This window comes from Ochotona curzoniae, unplaced genomic scaffold (assembly GCF_017591425.1).
Source record: "Ochotona curzoniae isolate NIBS_2020 unplaced genomic scaffold, NIBS_Ocur_1.0 scaffold_3223, whole genome shotgun sequence".
Classification (NCBI taxonomy): domain Eukaryota; kingdom Metazoa; phylum Chordata; class Mammalia; order Lagomorpha; family Ochotonidae; genus Ochotona; species Ochotona curzoniae.
In genome coordinates, this window is record NW_024467108.1 from 219189 (window position 1) to 245154 (window position 25966).

General features: G+C 50.1%; 1 protein-coding gene across 3 annotated transcripts; it reads left to right on the forward strand.

Annotated features, from left to right (window-relative positions):
- Positions 1-1062: 1062 nt before the first annotated feature.
- TRIM3 (tripartite motif containing 3) lies at positions 1063-24063 on the forward strand. 3 transcript variants are annotated; one of them, XM_040964161.1, is made up of 12 exons: positions 1063-1429; positions 10162-10327; positions 15564-15795; positions 16018-16169; positions 16337-16517; positions 16766-17498; positions 17593-17696; positions 21422-21589; positions 21825-21993; positions 22207-22277; positions 23244-23384; positions 23480-24063. In XM_040964161.1, the coding sequence occupies exons 2-12, from the start codon at positions 10197-10199 to the stop codon at positions 23630-23632; spliced, it is 2235 nt and encodes a 744-aa protein (XP_040820095.1). In that variant the 5' UTR covers positions 1063-1429; positions 10162-10196; the 3' UTR covers positions 23633-24063. The 3 variants fall into 3 exon arrangements, with proteins under 3 accessions (XP_040820095.1, XP_040820093.1, XP_040820094.1); XM_040964159.1 differs by having other exon boundaries at positions 1063-1255; XM_040964160.1 differs by having other exon boundaries at positions 1063-1229.
- Positions 24064-25966: the final 1903 nt, after the last annotated feature.

The window sequence follows — 25966 nt, forward strand, 5'->3', positions numbered from 1 at the left end:
GCTTTGGTCAGTCTGCAATCAACTGATGGGAACTTGATCATTAGAAGGTGGTCCTCGTTGCTAAGCCCCCAGGTTAAGGGCCACTGGAGTTTTCAACATGAAAGGTACTGCCTTCCTAAGTGATGGAAGGCAGGACTAAAACCATAACTCAGATTCAGCTGAGTGATGAGAGTAAATGCCCATAGAGGCTGGAACCCTGTTCCTTCCATTATAAAACGAGGGTAATAAAAGCAGCTATCTGTTATGGTTGCTCGTGTTAAATGAGACACTATGTGTATAGTGATTAGCTCTGATGGCACATAACAAGCAGGTGGCCTCAGCAACCGGCTGGGAGTTGGGAACTCAACCCAGGTCTCACCTTGGTGGCAGGATTCCAATGAGCCATCAGTGGAGTGTCCCAGGTTCCGCACTGGCAGGAAGCCGAGGTCAGGAGCCAGAGACAGGTACTGAACACAAGTACTCCCACCGCGAGTCAGCGTCTTCACTGCTAAGCCAAATGCCCTCCCCTAACTTTGCTTATGTGTCCCCTGGGGCAGCTTTTCACCATAACACAGTGACTGAGAATTGCTCTGAGTCGTAATTTCCTTCAGGGCTTCTAAGCCACCTAAAGCCCAAGAAATCTCTTCTCCCAGAGCTCCTGGAGTGCTGTGCGACGTACTCCTGGCAGTCCCTGCCTCTCAGAGTAGCACCATTGGAGACCCTCCTAAAGGAAGCCGGAGAGGGCACCCCCAAGAAGCAGCCTGGGTAGGCTCCTGCTGCCCCAAACTGCCTGTTCGGAACAGTGTCTGAGATCAACTGCACCGCCCTTCTCAGGAGCTGGAGGCAGCTGGCGGAGATCCGGGATCGAGATCCGGGAGCCGGCTGGCCAGCTCCGCAGTCGCGCCGCGGAGGCAGCGCCCGCAGGAGCCGCAGGAGCTCCGGCGGGCGGGGGGAGCAGGGCGGTGCGGGAGGAGGTGGGACCTCCGCGTCGGCGGGCGGGACGTGGGTGGATCTTCAGCCCTGGAGTCGCCCCCTCCCCCGGCTGGTCCGCAGCCCCGCCCCGGCCCCTCCCTCCGGCCTGTGCGGCTGGTCCGGCGGCGGCGCCGGCGCGGGGACTAGCGGAGGCGCGGGACGTGGGGCGGCGCCGCGGGCAGGGCCGGGCGGACGGGCGCTGGCAGCTCAGGGCTGCGCCGCGGGCCCCTCGGAGTGGCCGCAGTCCGGGCCTTGCCCTCGCATCCTGCTCCAAAGCCGTGAGTGCGACGGGCGGGCCCCAAGGGTGCGTTCGTGTTCCTGTCGGTCCGGGTCCGAGCGGCCGTGTGTCTGTCCGAGCGTTTGTGGGTGGGGGCGCGGATGCATTTCAAAAGCTGTTCCCGTCTCTGTCCACGTGAGGTGTGTCCGTGTCCGTGAGAGCAGCGGGGGGGATTCTTTGGGCTGTGGCTGCTCACGTGAGGTCCATGTTTCAGGGGGGAGGCGCGGGTGGATGGGTGATGGCTCCGTGGAGGAGCGCGGGTTTGGGGACCTTGTGTGTTGGCGGATGGTGCTGAAGGCTGCGGTGGGGGATTTGGGTGGGGGGGTTACAGGGTGGGGCTGCTGAGCAGGACTCTGGAACCTTGTGGCCCAGCTTGTCTGAAGGATTCCTTTCTCCCTGGTGCAGACTCCTCCACCCCTTGCTGCCTCCTTCATCCTCCTGAGGCACCCAGAGCCCCCCCACCCCCCACCGGGATGGAAGGACTGCCTTCCTTCCTCCGGCACTGCCCGCTGGCCAGGAAGCCTCTGCAGAAGCTGTTTGTTGTAGGAAAAGGACCCCCTTTGGTTTCCCTGCAGCCTGGGCCCCACCTGGAGGATCCCAGGCTCCTCCCTGGGCCTGATAAACCTCCCTCCTGGATTTGGCTTCAGATCCAGGGTTGCAAACCTGCAGGGACAGATGGTTGCAGGCTGGAGAGGTCAGTCTGACTACAGGCGGACCCTGGGCTTGTGGCTGTGGCCGAGGTCCCCGATGGGGACAACAGAAACCCAGGACTGGCCACAGCAGGAATATCAGAGGAGGCACAGAGATTTTTCTTCCCAGGTCTCCCCCGCCAGTCTGTCCAGCTCAAGAATGCCCATTCATCCCCCAAGCAAGGCTCGCAATTGCTGCAGAATGGGGATCAGAGCCGCAGGACTGACAGGTGCCCTGCCTCTCTTGGCTTGCGTGCCTCCAGTGACAGAACACTTACTACCTCATGCCATGGGAAAGCTTCTTTATGCTAAGTGCAGCTCTCTCACCTGGGACTTGATCTCAGCACTGTCGTGCTATTGCCTTTCCTTTATCAGCTATTTGACGAAGGAGAAATGCAGAGATTTGAACCTGGCCCACATGTTCCCCAGGTATACAGAGTACTTTCTGTGGGCCAGGTGGCATCATAGTCACTTAGGGGACAGTGGTATTTTTGCTTAGAGAACTTAAGAGCAGCGCCCATAGTTGAAACAGTATGTTCTGTATTCAGGTAAAGCAGAAAATCCTATGGCTAGAGCAGAAGGCGCCTGGAGGAAGTATCATATGTGACTTGATGTCAGAAAATATGTATATTGGAAGGAGGGGTGGGGACAGCTTTGACCACCCTCTAGCACAGCTAGCCTTACAGGCAGACAAGGTATAGTTTAACCATGGGAGCATATTAGAATCTGCAGGGGTGCTTGGCTTGAAAGGGAACCTTAGGGATCTCAGATTTTGAGAACAAAAAAAACCACACCCTGCCCAGTTTACAAGTAAGGAGATGGAGGAGATGGGGTAGGAACTTGGCCTCGAGTCTTACCTTGGGTTGCTGGAGTTAGTGACACAGTCAGTACAAGATCCTAGATCTGACTTTTTAAAGGTAGACACATTACAAGGGCAGAATCAAAGCTAGAGGCATAGTAGGTATCTGAAAGGTGAAAGAAATGGTGCCACTAATATAGCCAGGGTTCTGGCTGAAGTAACTAGGTGAATGGTGGTCCTTTTACTGAGATGAGAAGCACTGCAAGAAGAGTTGATCAGGGGAAACTGAATTCAGTTTTGTACTAGTCCTTCTATGTCATGCAGGTGGAGATGTCCACAGTACAGTGGGAGATCTACTGCTGGTGTCCAATGAAACTTGAAGCACAGGAGATGTGGCTTTGGGAGTTCCTAGCGCTGAATAGGTGCTGAAAACGTGGGAGACAATGAGATTGCTCAGAAAGACTATGGCAAGTGAAAGAAGAGGTCCTGAAAACAAAACTCATGGAATTAAGTGTTTAGAGCAGCACCAAAGAAACAAGTGTAGGACCATGTTGAGAAGACAGTAGAAGCCTGCCTACAGCCTCTTCCCATCCAGTCCTGCTGTCTTGCCCAATTAGTCAGTGTTTCTTTATCATTCAAGTTCACTCAGTGCTTTTCCTCTGTACCAGTCAATCTCTTATTTGTCCCCTAAGACTCAGTTCAAACATCCCTTCCTCTGGAAGCCGCCTTTATTCTCTGCCTCTTTCAGAGTTAGCAACTTATGGCCGTAGCAGTCTTGAACATGGTTGTATTGCGGTACTTATCAGATTGTCATTATGTACAAGTGTTTCCTGATCTGTCTCCCACATGAGGCTCAAAAACTTAAGAAAGATAAGGAGTGCCAATGGTTCAGCTTTGTGTCTCTGCTTCCCAGCTGGAGGGCCTGGCTGAACATATGCCCAGGGAGGTCTGGTTGAATGTCTCATTCATCTGCTCAGCCTGGAACATGGTTCTTGGCGGTTTATCACTTTTCCTGCCATGTTATCGAAAAGCTCCTTGCTTTGAGGACTTTACCTCACCCGAGGATGCTTCTGTTACCAAGAAAGCTGAAACCCACAATCATTTGTCATTTTGCTGAGGTCTCCAGTGATCAAATACATCTCAAGGCAAGTGAGTAGGACTGAGTCATTTTGGCAAGCAAGTGAGCCGAACTGACCTCGCGTGCCTTGATCATCACTCATGGCTCTTTAAATCATGGAACCTGGAGATCATGTGAAGTTGTAGGGGAATGTCATAGGGGAACTTAGGTGCTGTGTGAGAACTTGGAGAAGCTAAAAAGCCTTGGAACATACCCTTTGCAGACGTAAGGGATCTAGTGGCGTGAGCACTGGCTGACCTCATCTCTTCACAGTTGTCATCCTCCTTAGCCCCTTGGATCTGGCCTCTTCTCTGAGGTCAATGTTTCGGGGTATTTCTATAACATTTCAAAAAATATTCCGCCCCCCCCCCCCTTGTTCAGGAACCCCTTTGTTCTCTCTCAGCTGTCACAGCATCTGTCTTTCCTGCTCTGAGCCTCTCTGGTCATACCTTCTCAGTCTTTGTAGACTTAGCTTTCCAAGTTTGATCCTTAAATGTGGAGTCCTAAGTGGCTCAGTTACAGTCCTTCACCCCATCCTACTTTCCATTCCTCTGAATCATGTCACCTACTTCCATGATTTCAGGAACCATTTCTCTACCACCAACGTTCAAATCTTTGTCTCTGCTCTAAACTTCTTCCCTAAGCTTCAGTCTGTATTTCCAGGTGTGCCTCTCTGCTTGAACCCACTGGTATTCTGAAAGCATCATGTAAGCACTGAACTTAACACCTGGTTTACAAACCGCACTTCTTTCAGAGTTGCCACACTTTAGAAAAGTAGGAATCATCTCTAACCCCTGACCCTGCATATAAAGCCCAACAAGTCACCAAATTCCATTGGTTCCTCCCAACGAAACCCACTTCTTTCAACCCTACTTTTTCACTTTCTTAGTCGAGGCAGTCTCATCTCTTAATCTTCTACATTTGATCTCTCTAAACTACTTCCCATGTATCAGTCAAAACTGCTATTGTCACTTTGTACTTAATCCCCTTCCCCACCAAAGTTTTCCTCTGCTCTTTGGATAAAATCCTTATTCTCTATCCTTAAAGAGTGAAGTCTAAACTCCTTAATTAGGCCAAGAAAGCCTATGTGGCAGAGCTCCTGCCTGCCTGCATTTTGTCTTTTCATCTTCTTGCATCCTGTGATGATAGGAGCCAGCCTCCAGATGCAGAAGGCACCCAGCTCCTCCCATAGGGAGTGGGAATGTAACTTTCTTTCAGAGAACACCCCTAACCTCCACATTCTTGTCCCATTGTTGTCCCTGATGCAAGTCAGGTAACCTCTGTGATACTGAAGCAGTCTGTGCTTTCTCATCACCACCTCACCACCGTGCACTGCACTCATCACATCTTACGTTGTGGAATCCATGAAGGCCGAGAGCTGTGATTGTTTATCTTTGCATTCCCAGGCCTGGCAGAGCCGTTGAGTAAATGCCGAATGAGGGCCTTTAGAACTGAGCCACAAAGGATGAGTGGGGAAGATGATGCAGAGATGACAGAATGCAGCCTGAGGAAGGAGTGAGTGCAAAAATCTAGCTGAATCTAAGCTCCTTCGTGGCAGCTGCGATAAGCAGTCCACTTGAACCATTGCCTAAAGGACCCTAGAGGAAGATCCCCAGAGCACAGTCGGGTGGGAGAGATGGGAAGAGGAACCTAGGAAAGGAAGGGAGTTTTAGATTCAGGCTGTAGTGTGGTCTCAGAGGCTGTAAGCAACCCAGTTAAGTCTGGGTGGGGAACTGAAGCAGGAAGGGGAAGGGAGGGAGGAGCTGTCCGTCCTTGGATGGAGCCCAATTCCCTCCCCTGTGTGACAGGCTGGAAGAGTCCCTAGGGCTCGGAGGTGGAGCTTGACATTCAGCTGCCCAACAGGGCCCAGTAGACCACTCCTACTCTTCTACCCAGCCCTGCTCTAACCAGATGGAAGCTGCAGTCTGCCTTGTCCTCAGGGTCCTTTTGCCAACCTTCAATCTGCTCTCCACCCTGCTCTGCTGTTGTCCTGGTGCTCAATGAACACATGTGGAGGGAGTACCTCGGGATCCCTGGGGCTGTATCCTAGGGGCTGCCCTCAGCCATGCCCTTCCTACTCACCCGGGCCAGCCTCCCAGCCTCACATAAACACAAAGCAGGTGCAGCTCAGGAATTCTCCTACTCCTCCTTAAACCTGGAAATGACCCTAGACTGGCCCCCTGACATTCGTTCAGTCACTTATTCATTGCCATCTGAGCGGTATGTGATGTGTCTAGCTGGACATAGCCAGTTACTGCATGTTGTGGACTAGTCTCGCTACTTTCCTACTCCCCTTCATGTCCACATTTCTGTTATGAATTGTTTACATCTTCTGTGTTAGTTTCATTTCCCATTCCTTATTCAGTCACTCTGGCTTCTGTTTATTTATTTGAAAGGAAGTTTTAGAGAGAGAAGGAGAGACACAAGAGAAAAATCTGCCATCTGCTAGTTCACTCTCTGAATGGCCACAATGGCCAGGGCTGGGCTAGGCCAAAGCCAGGAGCCTGGAGTCTCTTCAAGTCTACCACTAGATGGGGCTCCAGGCACTTGGGTCATCTTTTGCTGCTTTCCCAGGCATACTGGCAGGGTGCTGGTTTGGAACAGGAGCAGCTGGGACTAGAACCAACACCCAAATGGGATGCCAGCATTGCAGACAGAGCCTTGGCTGGCTCCGCCACAACACTGGCTGCTTCACTCTGGCCTCTGCCCTGCACACTCCACCAACGCTAAGTCTGGTGGAGACTCTTTAGTCCTCATCTCACACCCCCTTTGTTTTCTCTGAGACCCTCTCCCTTGACTTCTTTTTTTTTTTTTCCAAATATTTATTTTATTTTTATCACAAAGTCACATATACAGAGAGCAGAAGCTACAGAGAGAAAGATCTTCCATCCGATGATTCACTCCCCAAGTGAGCACAATGGCCAGTGCTGTGCTGATCCAGAGCCAGGAGCCAGGGACTTTCTCCAGGTATCCCATGTGGGTCCCAAGGCTTTGGGCCATCCTCGACTGCTTTCCCAGGCCACAAGCAGGGAGCTGGATGGGAAGTGGAACTGCCGGGATAAGAACCGGTGCCCATATGGGATCCTGGTACATTCAAGGCAAGAACTTTAGCCGCTAGGCCACTGTGCTGGGCCCTCCCTTGACTGCTTTGATTTCACACTGTCTTTGAGTTCTTCTGTACATTGGCCTCCCATGTTCAGGGGCCTTTCCTTATTGCTTTCAGTTTGGTGTCCCAAGATAATCTCATTCATTCTTATTCATTGCTTTAAATGCATTTAATATGCCAGTGATTCCTAATCAATAACCCCCTCAAACCTGTCTTGTATTCTGTTCCTGGTTTGACGGCTGTACCTGGACATTACAAGACACTTAGCATGTCTAGAAAAGAATGCCCCCAAACAGACTGATGGAATTGATTCCTTGTGAAGGACTATACTGTTGTAGCAACATGGGGAAAATCTGTTGGGGGTCAGAGTTTGGGGTGGGGGGCGGATCCTAGTAAATTGTACCACGAAATTTTAAAAATTCAAAATAAAAATATAACAACAACAACAAAAAGATAAGAATGGCCAAAGTCAGCTTCCCCTCCACTTTTGGTGTCTTTGTTCCTGGCCCATCATTTGCTCAGGTGAGAAACCTGGGAGCCCTTATTGACATTCCTTTCTCCCTCTGACATCCAGTCCATCATGATGCCCTTTGGTTCTGCCTTGTGTATGCTTCTGAAATCAGTCCAGCTTTTTGCCTGCTGCTCTCCTGGTATGGAACATGACCTGACCTGAACAACTGTGGTGACCTTGTAACTAGTCTCCCTAGTCCCGCGATTGCGTCTGTTCGCCTTCGGTTCTCAAAGTTAACAGGGTAGTGTTCTAATTTTTTTGTAAGCTGCATAGTCTCCCTGCTCAATGTTCTGCTTTCTGCGTAAGAGTAAAATGAAATTGCTTTTTTAAAAATTTATTTTCACTTGATTTAAAAGCAGAGAGATAGATAAGACAGCCATAGATAGACAGAGAGATAGATAAGACAGTTTGTCCACTGGTTTGCTTTCCCAAGTAGTTACAAAACCCAGGGCTGGCCAGCCCGAAGCAGGTGATAGCAGGGGCCCAAGCCCTTGAGGCGTCGCTTGCTGCCTGAGTAGGAGGCTGGAATCAGAAATGGAGCAGGAAACTCAGACCGAGCACTCTACAATAAGGTGTAAATGTCCCAAGCAGCTTCAAATGCCCTCTCCGTCACGATCTCCCTGGTGGCTTTCTAAACTCACCTCTTACTTTTTAAATATATGTGATTTACTCTGAAACACAGAGAAATTGAGAAAGAGAAAAGTATTTTCTTTATTGATTCATCGCACAAATGCCCAAAATAGCTGGGGTTGGGCCAGGCCAAGTCTGGGAGATGAGAACTGATTTGGGTGCTAGGGACCCATCTACTTAACCATCACCCGCTGCCTGTTAGAGTGTACACTAGCAGGAAGCTGGAGTCAGGAGCTGAGGCAGAATTCCAGCTCAGGAACTCGGGTATGAGATGTGGGTATGTCACGCAGTGACTTGTTAACCTCTGCCCCAAACACCCAGCCTTCCTCTTGCTGTGCTGCAGCAAGCCGTTCTGAAAGGCTTCACCATGCCGTTGCTATTCTTTCAGCAAAAAGGGTTTCCCTCCCTCCCTGGTTTTTTTTTCCCCGTCTCTCACCCTCAGCTTTGCAACTTTTCTCTCATGCTTCAGAGCTCTGTTTCACAAATACCTATATACATAGCCCTCCTTTGGTTAATCAGAAGTTTTCTTATAGGATTCCCTTGTTTAATATTTATTTTTATTTGAATGGCAGATTTACAGAGAGAAGGACAGAGAGCTCTTCCATCTGCTGGCTCATGACCCAAATGGTTGCAATGGCCAGAGCTGAGTCGGTCCAAAGCTGGGAGCCCAGAGCTTGTTCTAGGTCTCCCATGTGGATGCAGGGACCCAAGGATTTGAGCCATCCTCTGATGCTTTCCCAGGCTATAAGCAGGGAGCTGGATGGGCAGTGGAGCAGCCGGGACATGAACTGTACACATGTGGGATACTGGTGCTAGCAGGTGGAGGACTAGCTTGTTGAGCCACTGTGCTGGCCCCAGGATTCCCCTTTTCTTTATAGTACTCCATTGGCACCAATCTGTGATTATGTCTTTACCTTTTTCCTCCCCATGAGGAAAGCAGCTAAGTAACAAAAAATTACGGTATAGTATAGAAGAGCTAAGGGAAAGGAATTCGTGGTGCAAGTTGCTGAGAAACACAATGGCAAAGCACTTCGCTTGGACTTGGGGAGTCAGGGATGGTTTTCTGAAGGAAGTGACATTTCCATGGCAGACCTGAAAGATAAGTGGGCATTGGTGGACGTCAGCCAGGCAAGAGGATCTCAGTGGATGGAACATGTGATTTCGCAGAAGCCAAAGAGGACGAAGGGTTTTCCGAGAGCCAGAGCAGCCTCTCCGATGATCGAATCACAAGCAGTTGCAAAGAGTGTATTGGAAGATGTGAACTTGTTCAGTTTAAGGAGTTTAGACTTCATTTGGTACACAGTAGAGAACTGTTGAAGGAATTTAAGTGGGGAGTAGTGACAAGAACAAGTCTGTGTTTCAGAAATCTCATTCTTGCTACCAGAGTTGTAAGAGATGGATGAGAAGGTCCAAGTGAGGAGACGGGGACAGTAAGGAGATGATGCCATATTCCAAGAGATTAGTGGTGGCCTGAATTGGAGGCAGCAGCAGCTTTGTAGCTGGAGAAAAGGGGATAAGATATTTGGGCAACAGTCCTGACATCAATACTGATTAAATATGGAAGAGAGTGCAATCCCAGACAAATGTGTTAAGAGGTGAGTCAGGGCCAAGATGGAAGAGCTGCAAGTAGACAGGAGATGCCCTGTGTGGGAAGGTTTCCTGGAAAAAGATTTGGGGGAGGCAGAGGAAATGAAGGGTGTGTCTGAATGTAGGCATCCCTGTTCCATGCACTTGACCTGAACTGTTTTAGATTCTCCAAGTAACCATTTGAGGTAGGAATTATTACTCCCATAATTACAAATTAGGAAACTGAGACTCAGAGATTGTATGAATTGTTCAAAGGCACATGGCTGGGGAGAGGTGGAGCCATGTTTGAAACTTGATCTAATCCCAATCCTGTGCTTCTAAACAGAGCACTCTGCTCAGGGGTCAGTCTACCAACTTGCTCCTCCCAGTCACTACTCTACCTGACCCCTAGCAAGGGTGACAGTGGGGGGGCAGGTCACCGAGAGACATGTGACAAGTTGGGTGGAGGCAGGGAATGTGGCCCTTCCTGCTGCTGACCATCTCTTTGTCCGCAGGCCGCTGTAAGCAGCAGGAACCATTTGTGAGCACCATGGCAAAGAGGGAGGACAGCCCTGGCCCAGAGGTCCAGCCAATGGACAAGCAGTTCCTGGTGTGCAGCATCTGCCTGGATCGGTACCGGTGTCCCAAGGTTCTGCCTTGCCTGCATACCTTCTGTGAGAGGTGAGGAGCCAGTGTGCTGGGGAGGATGAATATGTCACACCCCACACCCTCAGAGGGGCATGGCGTATGTCAGTCTGAAATAGATAAGGGAAATATGCATGAAATACGCATGTGTGGGAGAGGAGTAGGTGAACCCTAGCCTCCAGGAGATAAGGCTTTGGGGTGCAAGAATTGTGAGAGGACCAGGACCTTTACACTGGACATGGTCCCTGCCTAGAAAAGGGTCTTCTCTGGTTCTTCCCAACTCCTAAAACAGAGACTTGGAGAGTGTTGGAACTCTCAGCCAGCTGTTTGACCAGCAGAGTTTGTGACTAGTGGAAGGATATTTGAAGCCAGATCTGTTCTTCCCCAGCTACTCTCATTGTTATCCTTAGTCACAGAGTGAAAGGCAACCCTTCCCTACCCTCAGGCTTCTATCCATCATTCATTAATTCAACAAATGTTTATTTGATGAGCAGCTATTATGTGCCCGAGCCTGTCACAGGCAGCTGGATATGCAGTGATGAGCAAGTCCAGATAGGATCCTTATTCTTAAAAATCTTGCAGTGTGGTGAAGAAGAAAGAAACCAAGTAACCTAAGGCCAAATTATAGACTACTACAATATGGTACTCTTAGGAAGGGTTGCAAACGAAGTGCTAAGCTGTGAGAGCTTCACATAGGAGATCTGCTATAGTTTAGAGAATAGGGGAAGGCTTCTGTGAGGTCCTAGTCAGAGAACAAGTTGTAGTTAACTGAGTAAATGGGTTGGAAGCACCTAGGCAGAATAACATGAGGGAATATGCTAGGTTGGAGGGTCTAGCGAAAGCCTGGCTGGTGAGTGGCTGGTGTTTCAAGGCATGCCTGAGAAATTACAATACCAATAGCTACCATGTATTGATCAGTTGCTCACTGTTTTCCGGACTTTCTAAGTGATTTACATGGCCCTCACAACAGTATTTTATTATCCTTGTTTTAAAGAGGAGGAAACTAAGGTTCAGGATCATTAAGTAATTAAGGAATATTTCCAAGGCAACACAGTAAACAAATAACTGTGGTCTGAATCCAGGTTTGAGTGCAGAGTCTTCCCTACTAACCAGCACTTAACCATTAATCCCTTGGTCCAGGCTTTCAAAGAGGTTATGCTTGAGTGGACAATGACTAATGGTAAGCAAGCAAACAGACAAGAGGAAGTAGCTTATGCTAAGTGTTTGTCAGGAAATATACAGAGGGTAAGTGGACCCAAAGCTGGTCCACACTGTCATCAAGGAGGGCTTCCCAGAGATGGTGACATTTAAAAAAAAAAAAAAAAAGATGTATTTATTTTTATCGGAAAGTCAGATTTAGAGGGAGAAGGAGAGACAGTGAGAAATATCTTCTGTCTGCTAGTTCACTCCCCAGGTGGCTGCCATGGCTGGAGCTGAGCTGATCCAAAGCCAAGAGCCAGGAGCTTCTTCCAAGTCGGTGCAGGGTCCCAAGGCCTTTGGCCATCCTCAGCTGCCTTCCCAGGCCACAAGCAGGGGGCTGGATGGGAAGTGGAGTAGCTGGGACTTGGATCGGCACCTATATGGGGTGCTGACACATACAAAGTAAGGCTTTAGCAACTAGGCTACCACACTGGGCTCAGATGGTGACATTTAATTTGAGTCCTGAAAATGAGGAAGAAATAGACATGGCATGTTGTTTCAAGCAATGAGAATTCTGCAGAATGGTCTGAAGGAATAGGTGACCAAGATGTGCTAAGAAACCAGACAAGTAGCCAGTGTGTGTGGCTCACTGAAGTGTAAAGTGGGGTGAGGGTAGCTGAGAATGTTGGACAGTTCACTGGGGAGCTTAGAAGCTTTTCAAGAGCGTTTGGCTTATACTGCAATGGAAAATCATTGGAGGATTTTGTTTTTTAAGGTGTATTTGTTTATTTGAAAGGCAGTTTATAGCAAGAGACAGAGCAACAAAGAACTATCTTTTATCCACTGGTTTACTCCCCAGATGGCTACAGTGACCAGGGTGGGACCAGGCTGAAGTGGGGAGCCTGGAACTTCAACTGCATCCTGCACTTGGGTGGCATACTTCCAAGTACTTGAGCCACTTGCTGCTGCTGCCAGGTGCACAGCAGGGAGCTGGATCAGAAGTGGAGCACCCAGGACTCAAACCAGTTCTCATTTGGGATATTGACATTGCAGGTGGCAGTTTAACCTGCTTGCTTGCCCCAGGATTTTACTTCTCCAAACAAGGCACACATCTGTTTTTAAAGCTTGCTCTAGCTGTTGTTTGGAGTGGATGATAGAGGAGTGAGAGAGGCAACAGGAGGCCAGTAAGGAAGCTGTTGCAAGGCAGGCACTTCTAAGAAACAGAAGAAGGTGTTGATGAGTTCCAAGATGTTTGCAGGGGAAATGCTAGATTCACTGATCCAGGAGAGCTGCCTGGGACTTGAGTGGGAACTCAGATTTCAGATTTGGTGAAGTAGCACTGGTTGTGAAATGGGCAGTGACAGGAGCACAGGAGTGGACAGTTGCAGGAGAGAGTGTTGGAGGTAAAGAGGTCAAAGAATTGTAGAATCACGTTGGTGGGTGGGCCGTCTTGTGTGTTCACAGATCCTGAGAGTGATGGCAGGATGTTTTTGTGTGTGAAGGTGGGGAGGTACAGAAGAAGGGAGAACCACTAGAAAAATACCAGCTACGGGGGAGCAACTGGTAGTTCCCTGGAGACCATAACAAGGAGGCATGGTCTAGACAGAGCAGGCACTTTGAAAGAGCTGAAGACGAAGTGTTCAGACACGTTCCAGTTAGGAGGAGGGGGAGGAAACCATCCTACCTTCTGGCCCTAAGGAATGCGCAATATGAGGGAAAACCACTCTCCCCTTCAGAGGACTGCAGGGGAAACTAGGTCACAGTTAACGAACTTCATATTTGCAAAGCACTTAGGATGGAGCCTGGCACATAGTGTTTGTTAAATTTTAATTAATTAAGATCAGAAGGTACAGGGAACATTAAGAGACTGCCGATAGGCAAGAGTGCACAGTGCAGATCTTCCCTCCACAGATTTGCATCTCCAAACACAGCTGCCTTTAGCTCTCATGACTGTTTCTAGGAAGCATCCTCTCCCCCTCCCTCCAGTGACTGATCCCAGCCATCACCATCCCTCTTTGCAGTCCTCCAAGTGAGGTGCTTTCTTCCCCAGCTGCTTTCCCCTTCTCATTGCTCAGAGGTTGGGGGCTATCCACTCTTTATCTTTCAGCCAGCTGGATCCATCCCCTGGCCCCAGACCTTGTCCTGTCTTCTAGTCTTTTCCACTCCTCCCCCTCTACTGGTTCCTTCTCAATTTATAAACATGCTCAAAACTCCCATTGCAAGTGGATAAAAACCCTTTGTCCCCTTGTCCTGCTCTAGCACCATCCGCCCCCTCAGTCTTCTTTCATTCAAGCTCACATTCCCTACCACTCCCTGTACTGTTTCCCTAGCAGACAAATGTACCCTCACATTTACCACGTTCAGTGGGTGTGTTCTAATCCTCACCCTGCTTCACCTCAGCTTCTTTCTTAGGTGACTACTCCTCACTCTGTCTGCAAATGGCACTGCTCTCTTTGCTGCCCACATCCCGTCATTCTTCCCACCTCTCTGTCCGTTCTCTCTTCATTATTTGCTGAGTGCTTTGTCCCTGTCTCCCATTACTGTCTACTTCTTGGCTGATCTCATCTTTTGTCATGACTATAGAGATCATCGAAATTGGGTGGCACCCCACTTTGGTCTCTTACCTGCTGCTGTCTCCCCAACTGCCTACTGGTCCCCTCCACCTGGATATGACACTGTTATAGTAAATCCAACCAGGTCAAGGCTGAATTTGCACCATGCTTCTCATCTTAGGGAATTTCACCTCTGTTATCCAGTTAGCTAAGCTGAGAAGCTGTGAATCAACCAAGCATCCTCTTTCACCCTCTGCATCTAACAGAAAATACCTCCCTACCTGCTGTACTTCTTAAATACTTCTCAAATTTGTTCCTACCTCCAATAATCTCCATTGCTGTGGGCTAAGTCCAGGTTCAGAAAAAGCAGATGGTCCAAGGCAACAAAGCTACTGAGAACTGGAACCTGGATTTCAGTGCAAAGCAAAGTACTTGCCTAAACAGTAGACTCTAGCAGCTATCTAGGCCAGAGAGACAGAGGCCTGGGTTATTCATAGTATAGAAAGTATAAAGCATCATGCCCAGCACACAGGTGCTCATACAGTATAACAATGACAGTGGTAGTGTTGGCCATCTCAGTCCCTTCAAGTTCGTCCCCCATCCTCCATCCTCCATCCGGAGGTGGTGAGGAGAAGCTTAGTGAGCTGTGAACCTTGCCCTAATGCCCTGTTCCTTATATTCTCTCACCATTGCTTACCTTGGACTTTGTCTCTAGCCATATTTAATTGCATATACTTTCCTGCCCACGCCATGCTTTTTTGTGATGCTTTCTATACTGGGAACACCCTTCCTCCTCTTCCTACACCTTTATTTCATCGGGCTGACAATAATTTACCCATGAAGATGCAGTTTATGTCACCATCACCTCCTCTGAAGTCTTTCCTGACCACCTTCTCCACTCATCCTGAGCTGATGTTTTCCTTGTCACTGCATCTAACTGGAATTCTTATACTAGGATAAGTAATATTAGTAGCCAGCCATATGCATTCTACATTTAATTTTCTTTAAATGTAAAAAAGCACTTTACATTTAATCCTTTAATACCCTGGGAAGTCTGTGCTTTGTCCATCTTCTAGAGAGCCTTTGGCTCATAAAAGTTGACTAACTTGTGAGGGGCGACTCATAAGTAGCTTGTCACTTGGGAGCTGACCCTGGAGTATCCTGGCACCAGGATCTATTCTTTTGTTATACCATTCACTTCTCTGGAATCTGTGTAATGCACTGGGTTTTATTTTTTTATCCCCAGAAGTTGGCACAAGTTTGACTGCCTAGTTGCTAAATGTTTAATGAGTTAAGTGTATGTGTGTGTGTGGTGGGGGCTGGTTGCACATTCTCTATGGGAAGGGTTTGTCAACACTTGTGAAATGTGAACCTGCATGTCTGCCCGCTGTGAGGAATGCAGGTCTATCTGTTCTGAGAGAGGTCGTGAGAGGTGAGTCCTTGTACACCTGCTGGCAGATGAGATGTGCATCTCAGCCAGAGATTCCAAAACCAAGTGAAGGGGGGTCAACACCCATGGGAAGTGTAAATAAGGGATGCTAATGTTTGTCCCCCTCCGCTATCCCCTCCTGCCTGGTCAGATGCCTCCAGAACTACATCCCTGCTCAGAGCTTGACGCTGTCCTGTCCAGTGTGCCGGCAGACGTCCATCCTCCCGGAACAGGGCGTCTCGGCACTGCAGAACAACTTCTTCATCAGCAGCCTCATGGAGGCCATGCAGCAGGCACCTGATGGGGCCCATGACCCTGAGGACCCCCACCCCCTCAGTGCAGTGGCTGGCCGCCCTCTCTCCTGCCCCAACCATGAAGGCAAGGTGGGCCCAAGCGAGGCCCAGTGAGGCCAGGACTTAGGGTGGGAGGAGGAGGAGGAAAGGTGGTGGATGGGCTGTGTGGCTGTAGGTAGGAAGGGTGTATCTCTGGGGACATGGTCCGGGTGCTAGGTATATTTGGTGAGAGGCAAGAAGGACAGATGGGAGGGGTGGTACAAAAAAGGGTGATGTGTAGCTGTTACCTAACTGGAGCCCTTGTACCACCAGACGATGGAGTTCTATTGTGAGGCCTGTGAGACTGCCATGTGTGGTGAGTGCCGTGCAGGGGAACACCGGGAGCATGGCACCGTGCTGCTGCGAGATGTGGTGGAGCAGCACAAGGCAGCCCTACAGCGCCAGCTCGAGGCTGTGCGTGGCAGGTAGGCACTGGGCAGAAACCTGGGCTGGGAGGGCTGTGTCTCAGACCTGGGGGAGGGAGAGGGAGAGAAAAGGGTCAGGAAGGGTACCCAAAGGGTACCGAGGGGCAGAAAGTGGTTTAGTGAGGGCATCCCCAGCCAGTCTAGTATGAACTGTTTTCTCTCCCAAGATTGCCACAGCTGTCAGCAGCTATCGCCTTAGTAGGGGGCATCAGCCAGCAGCTACAGGAGCGCAAGGCAGAGGCCCTGGCCCAGATCAGTGCAGCCTTTGAGGACCTGGAACAGGCCCTGCAGCAGCGCAAGCAGGCTCTGGTCAGTGACCTGGAGACCATTTGTGGAGCCAAGCAGAAGGTGGGTCTGCTCACCCTCCCCCACCCTGCTTCCCTAGATGATCTCATTGCCTTCATTGCATTTCTGCCTTGCCCCAGCCCATCTTTTGCTTCCTGTGTGGCCCGAAGGTGCCACAGGCATCTGTGTCTCTTGTCCTCCCGCACTGTCGTGTATTTCTTCCATGCCACAGCACCACAAGTTCATCAGTAATCGCAGAGACTGTGTCTGCGCCAGCCTGCTCACTCACCCTTCCCCTTCGCCCTGCTCAGGTGTTACAGTCCCAGTTAGATACCCTGCGCCAGGGGCAGGAGCACATCGGCAGCAGCTGCAGCTTCGCGGAGCAGGCCCTGCGCCTGGGCTCAGCTCCAGAGGTGTTGCTGGTGCGGAAGCACATGAGAGAGCGACTGGCAGCGCTGGCCGCCCAGGCCTTCCCAGAACGGCCGCATGAGAATGCACAGCTGGAACTGGTTCTTGAGGTTGACGGGCTGCGGCGCTCAGTGCTCAACTTGGGCGCCTTGCTCACTACCAGTGCCACTGCACACGAGACAGTGGCCACAGGCGAGGGCCTGCGCCAGGCACTGGTGGGCCAGCCCGCCTCGCTCACGGTCACGACCAAAGACAAAGATGGACGGCTGGTGCGCACTGGCAGTGCCGAGCTGCGTGCCGAGATCACAGGCCCTGATGGCACTCGCCTTCCTGTGCCTGTGGTGGACCACAAGAATGGCACATATGAGCTAGTGTACACTGCGCGCGCCGAAGGTGAGCTGCTGCTCTCAGTGCTGCTCTACGGACAGCCGGTGCGAGGCAGCCCCTTCCGCGTTCGTGCCCTGCGCCCAGGGGACCTGCCACCTTCACCAGATGATGTGAAGCGCCGAGTCAAGTCCCCCGGTGGACCAGGCAGTCATGTGCGCCAGAAGGCGGTGCGTCGGCCCAGCTCCATGTACAGCACAGGCGGCAAACGGAAGGACAACCCCATTGAGGATGAGCTCGTCTTCCGTGTCGGTACAGAGGGCCCAGGGCCAAATGCAATGGGGATGGGTGGTTCTGAGTGACCTCAGGGTAAAGTCTTGTTTTCTCTCCCATACCTTTATCACAGGCAGTCGTGGAAGGGAAAAAGGTGAATTTACCAATTTACAAGGGGTGTCAGCAGCTAGCAGTGGCCGCATAGTGGTAGCAGACAGCAACAACCAATGTATCCAGGTAAGCCCGTGTACAGGCCACTCCAGAGATGAAACCCTGTACATGGTACCATTCCTTAAAAAGTATAAGGTCAGTGCACCACCTGTCACCTACCCCGACATGCCACAGGAGTGCCCAGCACTTTCAGTAAAGACCTGAGGTTTCATAGCCTCCATCTGCCAGGCTTTGGCCTCCAAAGATCTCATTCCCTGAGCCTCCAGCAGCTGGCTTACTTCCTCCATACTTTTCTTGTAGCCCAGATGTAAGCCTGCCCTCCGCTGCTGTCTTGCAATATAGCACTTACCTACTTGGCTTTAGAATGCATGTTGTCTCCTTAGAATCTCTGCAGTCATCTGGTTGGCTGGACAGTCACATGGGGTAACTTGACCAAAAGGGGTGTGCAAGCCTCCTTAGTCCCTCACTTACGTGGTTAGGGCATTCGTCAGACCGAGTGAACTTAGGCTGTGTTGCACTGGGAACTCTGATCTTAGAACCAGGAAATGTGGCAGCTTTTTCTCTATTCCTTGTAGTTAAGCTCACAGCCCTGTAGGCACAGCACGGTGGTAGACAGCATAGCAGTAGAAGCCCAGGCTTTGAAACCGGACACCTGGAGTTGAATCTTGGCTCTCTCATGGACCTCTCTGAGCGTCAGTTACCTCATTTGTCAAGTTAGGAAAAGCATACCTCATGGGGTGGCTGGGAATATTAGATGACATAATGTATTGTACCTGACACTTTATAAACCTTCTAATGTTAGCCCTTGTTTAAAAAAATGTCATTATCATTGTTCATGTGGGAGCTGTAACCAAAGGCAAGGGAGTGAAAAAATGCTGGAGAAAATGCCAGGGACTTGGAAAGATCCCAGTAGATCTAGAGGGATGTTCCTATTAGGATCAGGGAAGCCTAGGTCAGGTGGGGGACCATTTCTAATCAACATACACTTCAGTTCTTGGCAGCCTTGTATTGGCTAGCAGCCCTTCCCTGGAATTCCTTAGCATCTCTGCACTGGGATGTACTGATCCTGCCTGAGCAACCCTGTCATGTTGCAGCTATCCTAAGGTCGCCCACCTCAGTGCCAGCTCCTCCTTAGTCCCTGTTTTTCACTTGGCAGGCTAATAATGCCGGGCACTCTTCTCTAGCCAGATTCCCTGTCCAGCCCAGCCTGCCTTTATTCCTATCCTATCCTTTAGAGCAGAGGAATGGAGGGCCCCCATATAGCACAGAGAGATCATTGGACCCAGCTTGAATGGTTAGCAGATCCACTGGAGGTTGCAGGGTAGGAGGTGGTGCCGAGACCCTACTCCAACACGTCTTCCACCATACCCGCTCCTTTCCTTCCCTGTGGACTGGGGAGATGGGCACAGACGTTGAAATCTGAGACAGCTTCTCTATTGTACAGACTCAAGTGGATGCTCAGGTGCAGAGATACAGGAACTGCTTTATCGCCCCCTGGTGAGGTCTGTGCTTGCGCATTGTTTCTTGGTGGGGTATTAAGAGGGAGGCCTGGCATAGCCCTCGCCTCCCCCCAAACATCTGCTGTTCTGATGGCTGTCTTCCTTCTTGCCTCTACTCCCGCCCACACCCCAGTGTCTTCACTGCCAGGAACCCGGCTGGTATATTCCAAAGCTGAGTTTCTGCTTTTCTTACTCTGGGATCCTCAGGGCCAGTGTGGCTGTAACCCTCCTCCTCTCAGTCCATGAAGATTGGAATCTTTGTGAACTTTTCCTTGTTTGGACTTTTCCTTGTTTTCTTCTGTGATGAAGAGTGAGGCGAGTCCCCACTCTGAGCAAAACTACCATTAACTGACTTAAGACAAAAAGCATTTTGTGATTTTTGAATGAAGAATATGACTTGTATATCTTCCCTCAGCCTTTTATACTTCCTATACATTAGTGGAATCATTGGTTGCTTTTTGTTTTTGTCTGGTTTGGTGTGGTTTTGGTCTCTGTCTGCCACTAGATTCAGATTCCTAAAATCAGGGATCTACCTCTTGTCACTCTGGTAGAGAAGAGAGATGTTAGGGACCATTAGGATACCACCAAACTCTAGCAGTATTAAAAAACAAAACAAACAAACAAAAAAACCCAACAGGAGATTTTGATGAACCCTCAGATGTCAAGGAAGAGGGTGTGATGAAGAATGCCAGAAGTTGGTATTAACTGTGCAGATGGTGCTGCCAATTCTGGGGCTGCCTGGGGATAAAATGAAGAGTTTGTTGTGTCACATGTTGAGCTTGAGATGACTCTGTGGCATCCAAGGGGCGATGTCCACTGCATTTTGTGTGTCACATGCTACACCGGGGCTGCAGATGCAGCAGCAGACAAAACAGGTGCAATCCCTGTCCCAGGCAATCCTTCCATCCTTAGAAGAGACATAGAGCTCTAGCAGTTACTTAGCTGTAAAGTAACAGATGTTAGGGAGAAAGTTATAGAGGCTATATCCTGGGAACATAACGTGGTGGGGAGCTGGTCATTAAAGGCCTCTCTGAAGAGGTAACCTGGGAACTTTGAGAACTGAGAGATGAGTAGGACTTGGCCTAGATGTAAACGTTGGGAGAGGAAAGGATAAGAACAAGCCCTCCCCAAACCTCAGTGTTAATCCTGGATCTGAAATGCTTAGATTGGAGGATCCAGAATGGGTCTGTCGCCTTAGGGTAACCTCACGTGGTCTCCCTCATTTGGACTTTTTAGTCCTTGGTCTCTTTTTGCTCTTGTTGGCAAGTGCTGTTCTGCTACAGGGAACCAGTGTAGTGTCCAAGATCTGTGCTGCCTGGCCAGATGAGAGCTTACTGGAGGGTCCTGCATTAGGAGGAGGTGAAATCTGTTGGTAGGATTCTTTCAGTCAGTCCTGCAGGCCTAAGACATGAGCAAGGATCCCAGTCCCCTAAAGAAGGGAGTAGGTCTGGATTAAAGAGCAGTGTAAGGCCCACAACTTGAGTTCTCCAAGGCTGCTGCTGGTGCTGATTCATTTTGTGTCCCCAGGGCCTGTGTCAAGGCAAAGTGTATGAGATTTAAGCAGTGAGCAATGTTTTGGTTGAAAGGAAAAGCATGAAAGCTTAGCTAGAGGACTAGAAGAGCTGTTTCTAGGATGGGGAGTCCTGATTATGTAGGGTGGCAGAGGAGAAGGAGCTAAGAGGAGGGCAGGTTGAAAGACCACTCTGTCCACGTGGAAGATTTCCTTGTCAGCCCCATAGCCTGAGTGGACTAGTTCTTATATATGTTCTTATCTCAGCTGCCCCTTTCTGATCTACCCCAAAATCCTATTGAGTCTCCCTCCCATGTGTCCATCTAGCCAGTTTCCATTATCCAAGCCATCACCATGAACTGCTGTCTGACTGGTTGGTAAGCTTTCGGTCCTGACTTCTTCCTGTGGCCAGTGTGTGCTTTCTTAAAAGCAGATTCAACTGGTAACTCCTGCCCAGGAGTTTTCAGTGATTCCTCATAGCTGGGGCCAAAGCTATGCCTTCTGTGCCTATTCCCTTTCTGTCCTGACAGACTTTGGGTGCTCATTGGGCATCCTCGTTAGGCTGTTAGCTCAGACATTCCCCACCTCCCATCCATACCCGTGCTGCATGTTCCTGAAGGTCTGTCACCATGTTTGACTCTTCCCTCCTGGGCGTGCTGGTGCTTGTGTCATGACTGAAGAGATGATGGGGGCGGTCTCCTCCCTCAGGATCCTACTCCCTTCCCTCTGTGCCCACAGTGTCCACCCTCCTCCCCGCTCCCTCCCTTGCTCCTCTGCTCCAGGTTTTCTCCAATGAGGGCCAGTTCAAGTTTCGTTTTGGGGTGCGAGGACGCTCACCTGGGCAGCTGCAGCGCCCCACAGGTGTGGCAGTGGACACCAATGGAGACATTATTGTGGCAGATTACGACAACCGTTGGGTCAGCATCTTCTCCCCTGAGGGAAAGTTCAAGGTGAGAATTCTACCGTCATATAGTCCCTACTCCTCATGACCGACTGAGATGAGCATCCTACTGCCTCCTGGTTGTCAGGGCCTGGACTTCCTCAATCCTGCCTGCTTATGCTCTGTAGCCCATTCCTAGCTCAGAGTTCTGTTTTGATGCCAGACAGAACTAGCCCCCATGAACCCCTTTCCCCCGATCCCAGAAGCCAGGAAAAATCCCTTAATGGGTATCCTTCTCCCTCCAGACCAAGATTGGAGCTGGCCGCCTCATGGGCCCCAAGGGAGTGGCTGTGGACCGGAACGGACATATCATCGTAGTTGACAACAAGTCTTGCTGCGTCTTTACCTTCCAGCCCAACGGCAAGCTGGTTGGCCGTTTTGGTGGCCGTGGGGCCACTGACCGCCACTTTGCAGGTATGGGGGATATGTCCAAGGTGTTTGAATAACTCTGCCCCAGGTAACTACCCTGAAAACCCGCCTCCTGTGTCCTGGCCCTAAACATCTCCTTTCCCTAACCCTTACTCGTCATCCCAGCCTTCTCCTAGCATCCTAGCTTTATCCTTGCTGCCTTCCCCATCCCACCAAAAATCTACACTTCCTGTCCTAAAGGCCACTTTTCATTTTCAGGGCCCCATTTTGTAGCTGTGAACAATAAGAATGAGATTGTAGTAACGGATTTCCATAACCATTCAGTGAAGGTCAGTGTCCTCCCCTGCATGTCCCCACATTCCTTACTCTTTCAGAAGATTCCTGTCTCCTTCTCCTCTTTTTGTTCATTGAAACATTGGGTGTTTATGGCCTGGCCACTTCATCTTGGGATACAGTGATGATGATGATGAGCAAGCAGACACCTTGCCTGTCTTCTTGGTTGTGGTGTACTAAGGAAGAGAGAAGGGAAATTAGGACATTAAGACAGTACGCTGAGATCAGTTTCCTAGTAGGGAGGCACAGGGACCTATGGAGGCATAGTTGGAGCATCTGATCTAGGGAGACTATTCAAGGAAGCTCTGAGGCATTAATTGGAATTTAGCCAGCAGGCAGAGGAGGATAGTGTTTGAGGCAAAAAGGACAAAGGGAAAGCCAAGGATGGCAGGGGGAGGGTATTATAGGATGTTCAAAAAGCCTGCAGTGGATCTGAGTAGGCTTGAGGAGAAGGTGAGGGCTGTGCACCATGTAAGGGGCTTGCTGTTTCCCCAAGGCTGTAGGTAGAAGAGTGAGACAATCATGTGTCATTAGGACAGGCCTGGGGTAAGGTGAGAGACAGGGAAATTCCATTTTCTGTGGTGATCTGATTGTGAAGTGGTAAGAACCCAGACCAGAATAAAGAAATGCAGCGTGCAGGTTTGAGGTAGACGTCAGTTCTTAAGCAGAGATGGAAGTCAAGAACAACTCATAACTGACTGGGTGGTGCCAGTCACTGAGATAGACAGCTCAGAGCAACTGTTTTCATAGCAGGGCGGATGAGCTGTTCATTTGATTTGTCCAAAAGCAGCAGCTGGAGATGTGCTGTAGGTAAGGGGTACATGAATGTGAAGCTGAGGAAAAAGATCTGGACAACAGCTGTCTGGGAGTTTTCAGCCCTGGGGGCTTCCTCATGTCCTCCCCCAAGGCCCTGCCTCCTTCCAGAGGCCAAATCCCCAGTCCTCAGCCCCTTCCCCCGCCAGGTGTACAGTGCCGATGGAGAGTTCCTCTTCAAGTTTGGTTCCCACGGCGAGGGCAATGGGCAATTCAATGCCCCCACAGGGGTAGCTGTGGACTCCAACGGGAACATCATCGTAGCTGACTGGGGCAACAGCCGTATCCAGGTGAGTAAGGCCCAGGGATGACATGAGGGGAGGTTTCCTGCCAATCTGTCGTCTGCCTGATTTCACCTCTCCTTCCATTCTTCCTCCTTTCCCAGGTATTTGACAGCTCTGGCTCCTTCCTGTCCTATATCAACACATCTGCAGAGCCACTGTATGGTCCACAGGGCCTGGCACTGACCTCAGATGGCCACGTGGTGGTAGCTGATGCTGGCAACCACTGTTTTAAAGCCTATCGCTACCTCCAGTAGCTGCACAGGGGCGCTGCCTGGCTCATGAAGGGATGGACATAGGGGTGATTGGACAAGAGGGTCTGGCTGGGAGGTGGACCAGACCTGGCAGCACTGAATGTGGGCTATGGGCATGGGTATGCCCTGTGCCCTCCCTATCCCCCCCTCCTTCCCCTATGACCCCACAGTTGCACTTTATTTATTCGGTTCTTGCTTTGGTGAGTGGGTGGGCCTGGACTGTGGTCCCAAGGATGTGTGCAGAGCTTCACCCTCCCCGCCTTTCACACCTCCCCTATCACCCTCAGTCTGCTCCCTGCCCCCCAGCCTGGGGCCAGAACAGCCTCTTATTCCAGGGCAGAAGTCCCTCTGGTTGTCTCCCTACCACCCTATACACACTGACAGAGACAGCAATACCCCCACCCCCCCATATTAAATAAATGTCTTTGCCAAGGTGTTTCTGCTGGGTTCTTATGGGGTGGGGCTATGAGGGAATGAGTTGGTGGGACTAGCTCTTGACTAGAAGATCAGCAAGCAGGCAGGCAGCAGAGCTAAGCTTTCCAAACTGGTCCTGAGGTTTTGAAACTTCGGGAGAAGATTCTCCAGGATCTTAAATCACCTTCCAGATCCCCATTCCCCAGGCCCTGCAGAAATGGGCAGGTTTTGTCTCCTCGGAGGCTGGTGTGGTACAGGAGGGATGACCCAGCTCAAAAAATGCCAGCAGCTGCAGGGTGGGGGTGCTCCATGGCTGAGTTGAAAACTTTACCTGAAGGCCTGGAGCCCTATGGATCTCTTGCCCCTCTGTTCCAAGGTTACTGCCCTTTTCCCACAGTGGGATGACTGGGTCCAGTCCTGCCAGAGTTCAGTTGCCAAGTCTAGAGATAATGAAAACTGGAATCCAGTGGTCTGGGAGGTAGGGACTATGATTCCTTATTCTCCACAAAAGACAGAAGCACAGAGGAATGGGTTATATAGCTGGTGAAGGGCAGAGCCCAGACTTGAGCCTGTGGCTGCCTTACTCACCCATGGTAAGTGATAGCACCTTCCACATCCTTGTCTGGGTGCACTTAGTGTGGTGAGTGGCAGAGAGGGCCCCCGGGGAGATTTGGGGAGTTGGGGAGTAATGGATCTGGGGTGGTTTGCTCTGGGAGATTACAAGTTAGATCAAGACACTATCCTAGTATGGCACTGTTGCTGGGGCCATCTGTAGACCTGTGGAAGACTGGGAGATCCAAGGAACATCACTTGGATCATGTGTAAGCCTTGTTATACTTAGCTCTCTAACACTGCTTGGGATCTGGTAGGTAGCAAAGGGATAGAAAGGCCCCTGAACATTCTAGTACAGGTGTTCTCACAGGGCCTGTACTTGGCTCTAATTATGAGTGGCATTGCCTAAAACCTGACCTCATGCCCTGGCCAGCAGAGATGGTGTGCTGGATTATCAGTCACTTGGCATCAGTGGAATGTTCTGTGAGAGCTCTTAGATGTTGGTCCAGGACTCTGCTGCTCTCCCATGTTTACCAGAGCACCAACAGTGATACAGAATGGAATCTCCAAATTCCTAGCTCCCAACTGCCACATGCATACAGTAGGAACACCTAAAGGTAGCTGGGGAATAACATGGCATAAGAATGAGCTTCCTTGGGTGAAGAGCCCTGGATGGCTCCCCTACCAGCCCAGGAACTGACCTCCAGGGCTGATTTTCATGGATACCAGATTAGGTAGTATCCATGTATCTTCCTAAGTCATGCAAAAGGTATCTCAAAATAGTATCACTCAGTTTCTCCCAGCCTTTTTTTTTTTTTTTTTTTAGTTGAGGATTTGGGTTCAGGTAGGTGGTAGTGGTGCCTGACAATAGAAACCCTGCTTTGGCTGAATTGGTGTTATGTCTTGAATGAGCTTCACAGACTTCAGGTTTACAATAAGGCTTCAACTGGACCAGATCAAAGAGTAGTTTTGTGGTCCTCAAAGGACTCACACCTTTTTTCAAAGGGAGCTATCTGGTGTTCAGAACACTCTGACCAAATAGGGCCTTCAACAAATACTGAAGTACTTACTATTGGTGAGAGAATGATCCCTGCCCTCAACTGGGAAGGAAGACAAGTAAACAAAATGAGGAACTAAATGTTCATGATAGCTGAAGTTCAAGCAATGAAGAAATGAATAGACTGCAGAGATAGAGAATACAGTGTTTATGAGGGTGGACCAGGAAGGGCTTTTGAAACAGTGGCATTCAGCTTTGGAATTTGGGCAGCTGATTACTGTGTTAAGAAGAGGTGGGGCCTGGTACAGTGGCTCAATTGACTGATCCTCTGCCAATAAGTGCCAGTATCCCATATGGGCCTGGCTCATGTCCTA

Bases quoted from the DNA above. Each gene is read 5' to 3' on its own strand.
- TRIM3 (XM_040964161.1), top strand. From the start codon at position 10,197: ATGGCAAAGAGGGAGGACAGCCCTGGCCCAGAGGTCCAGCCAATGGAC. The intron at 15,796-16,017 runs GTGGGCCCAAGC...TTGTACCACCAG, and splicing joins GCCCCAACCATGAAGGCAAG to ACGATGGAGTTCTATTGTGA. The intron at 23,385-23,479 runs GTGAGTAAGGCC...CTCCTTTCCCAG, and splicing joins GGGGCAACAGCCGTATCCAG to GTATTTGACAGCTCTGGCTC.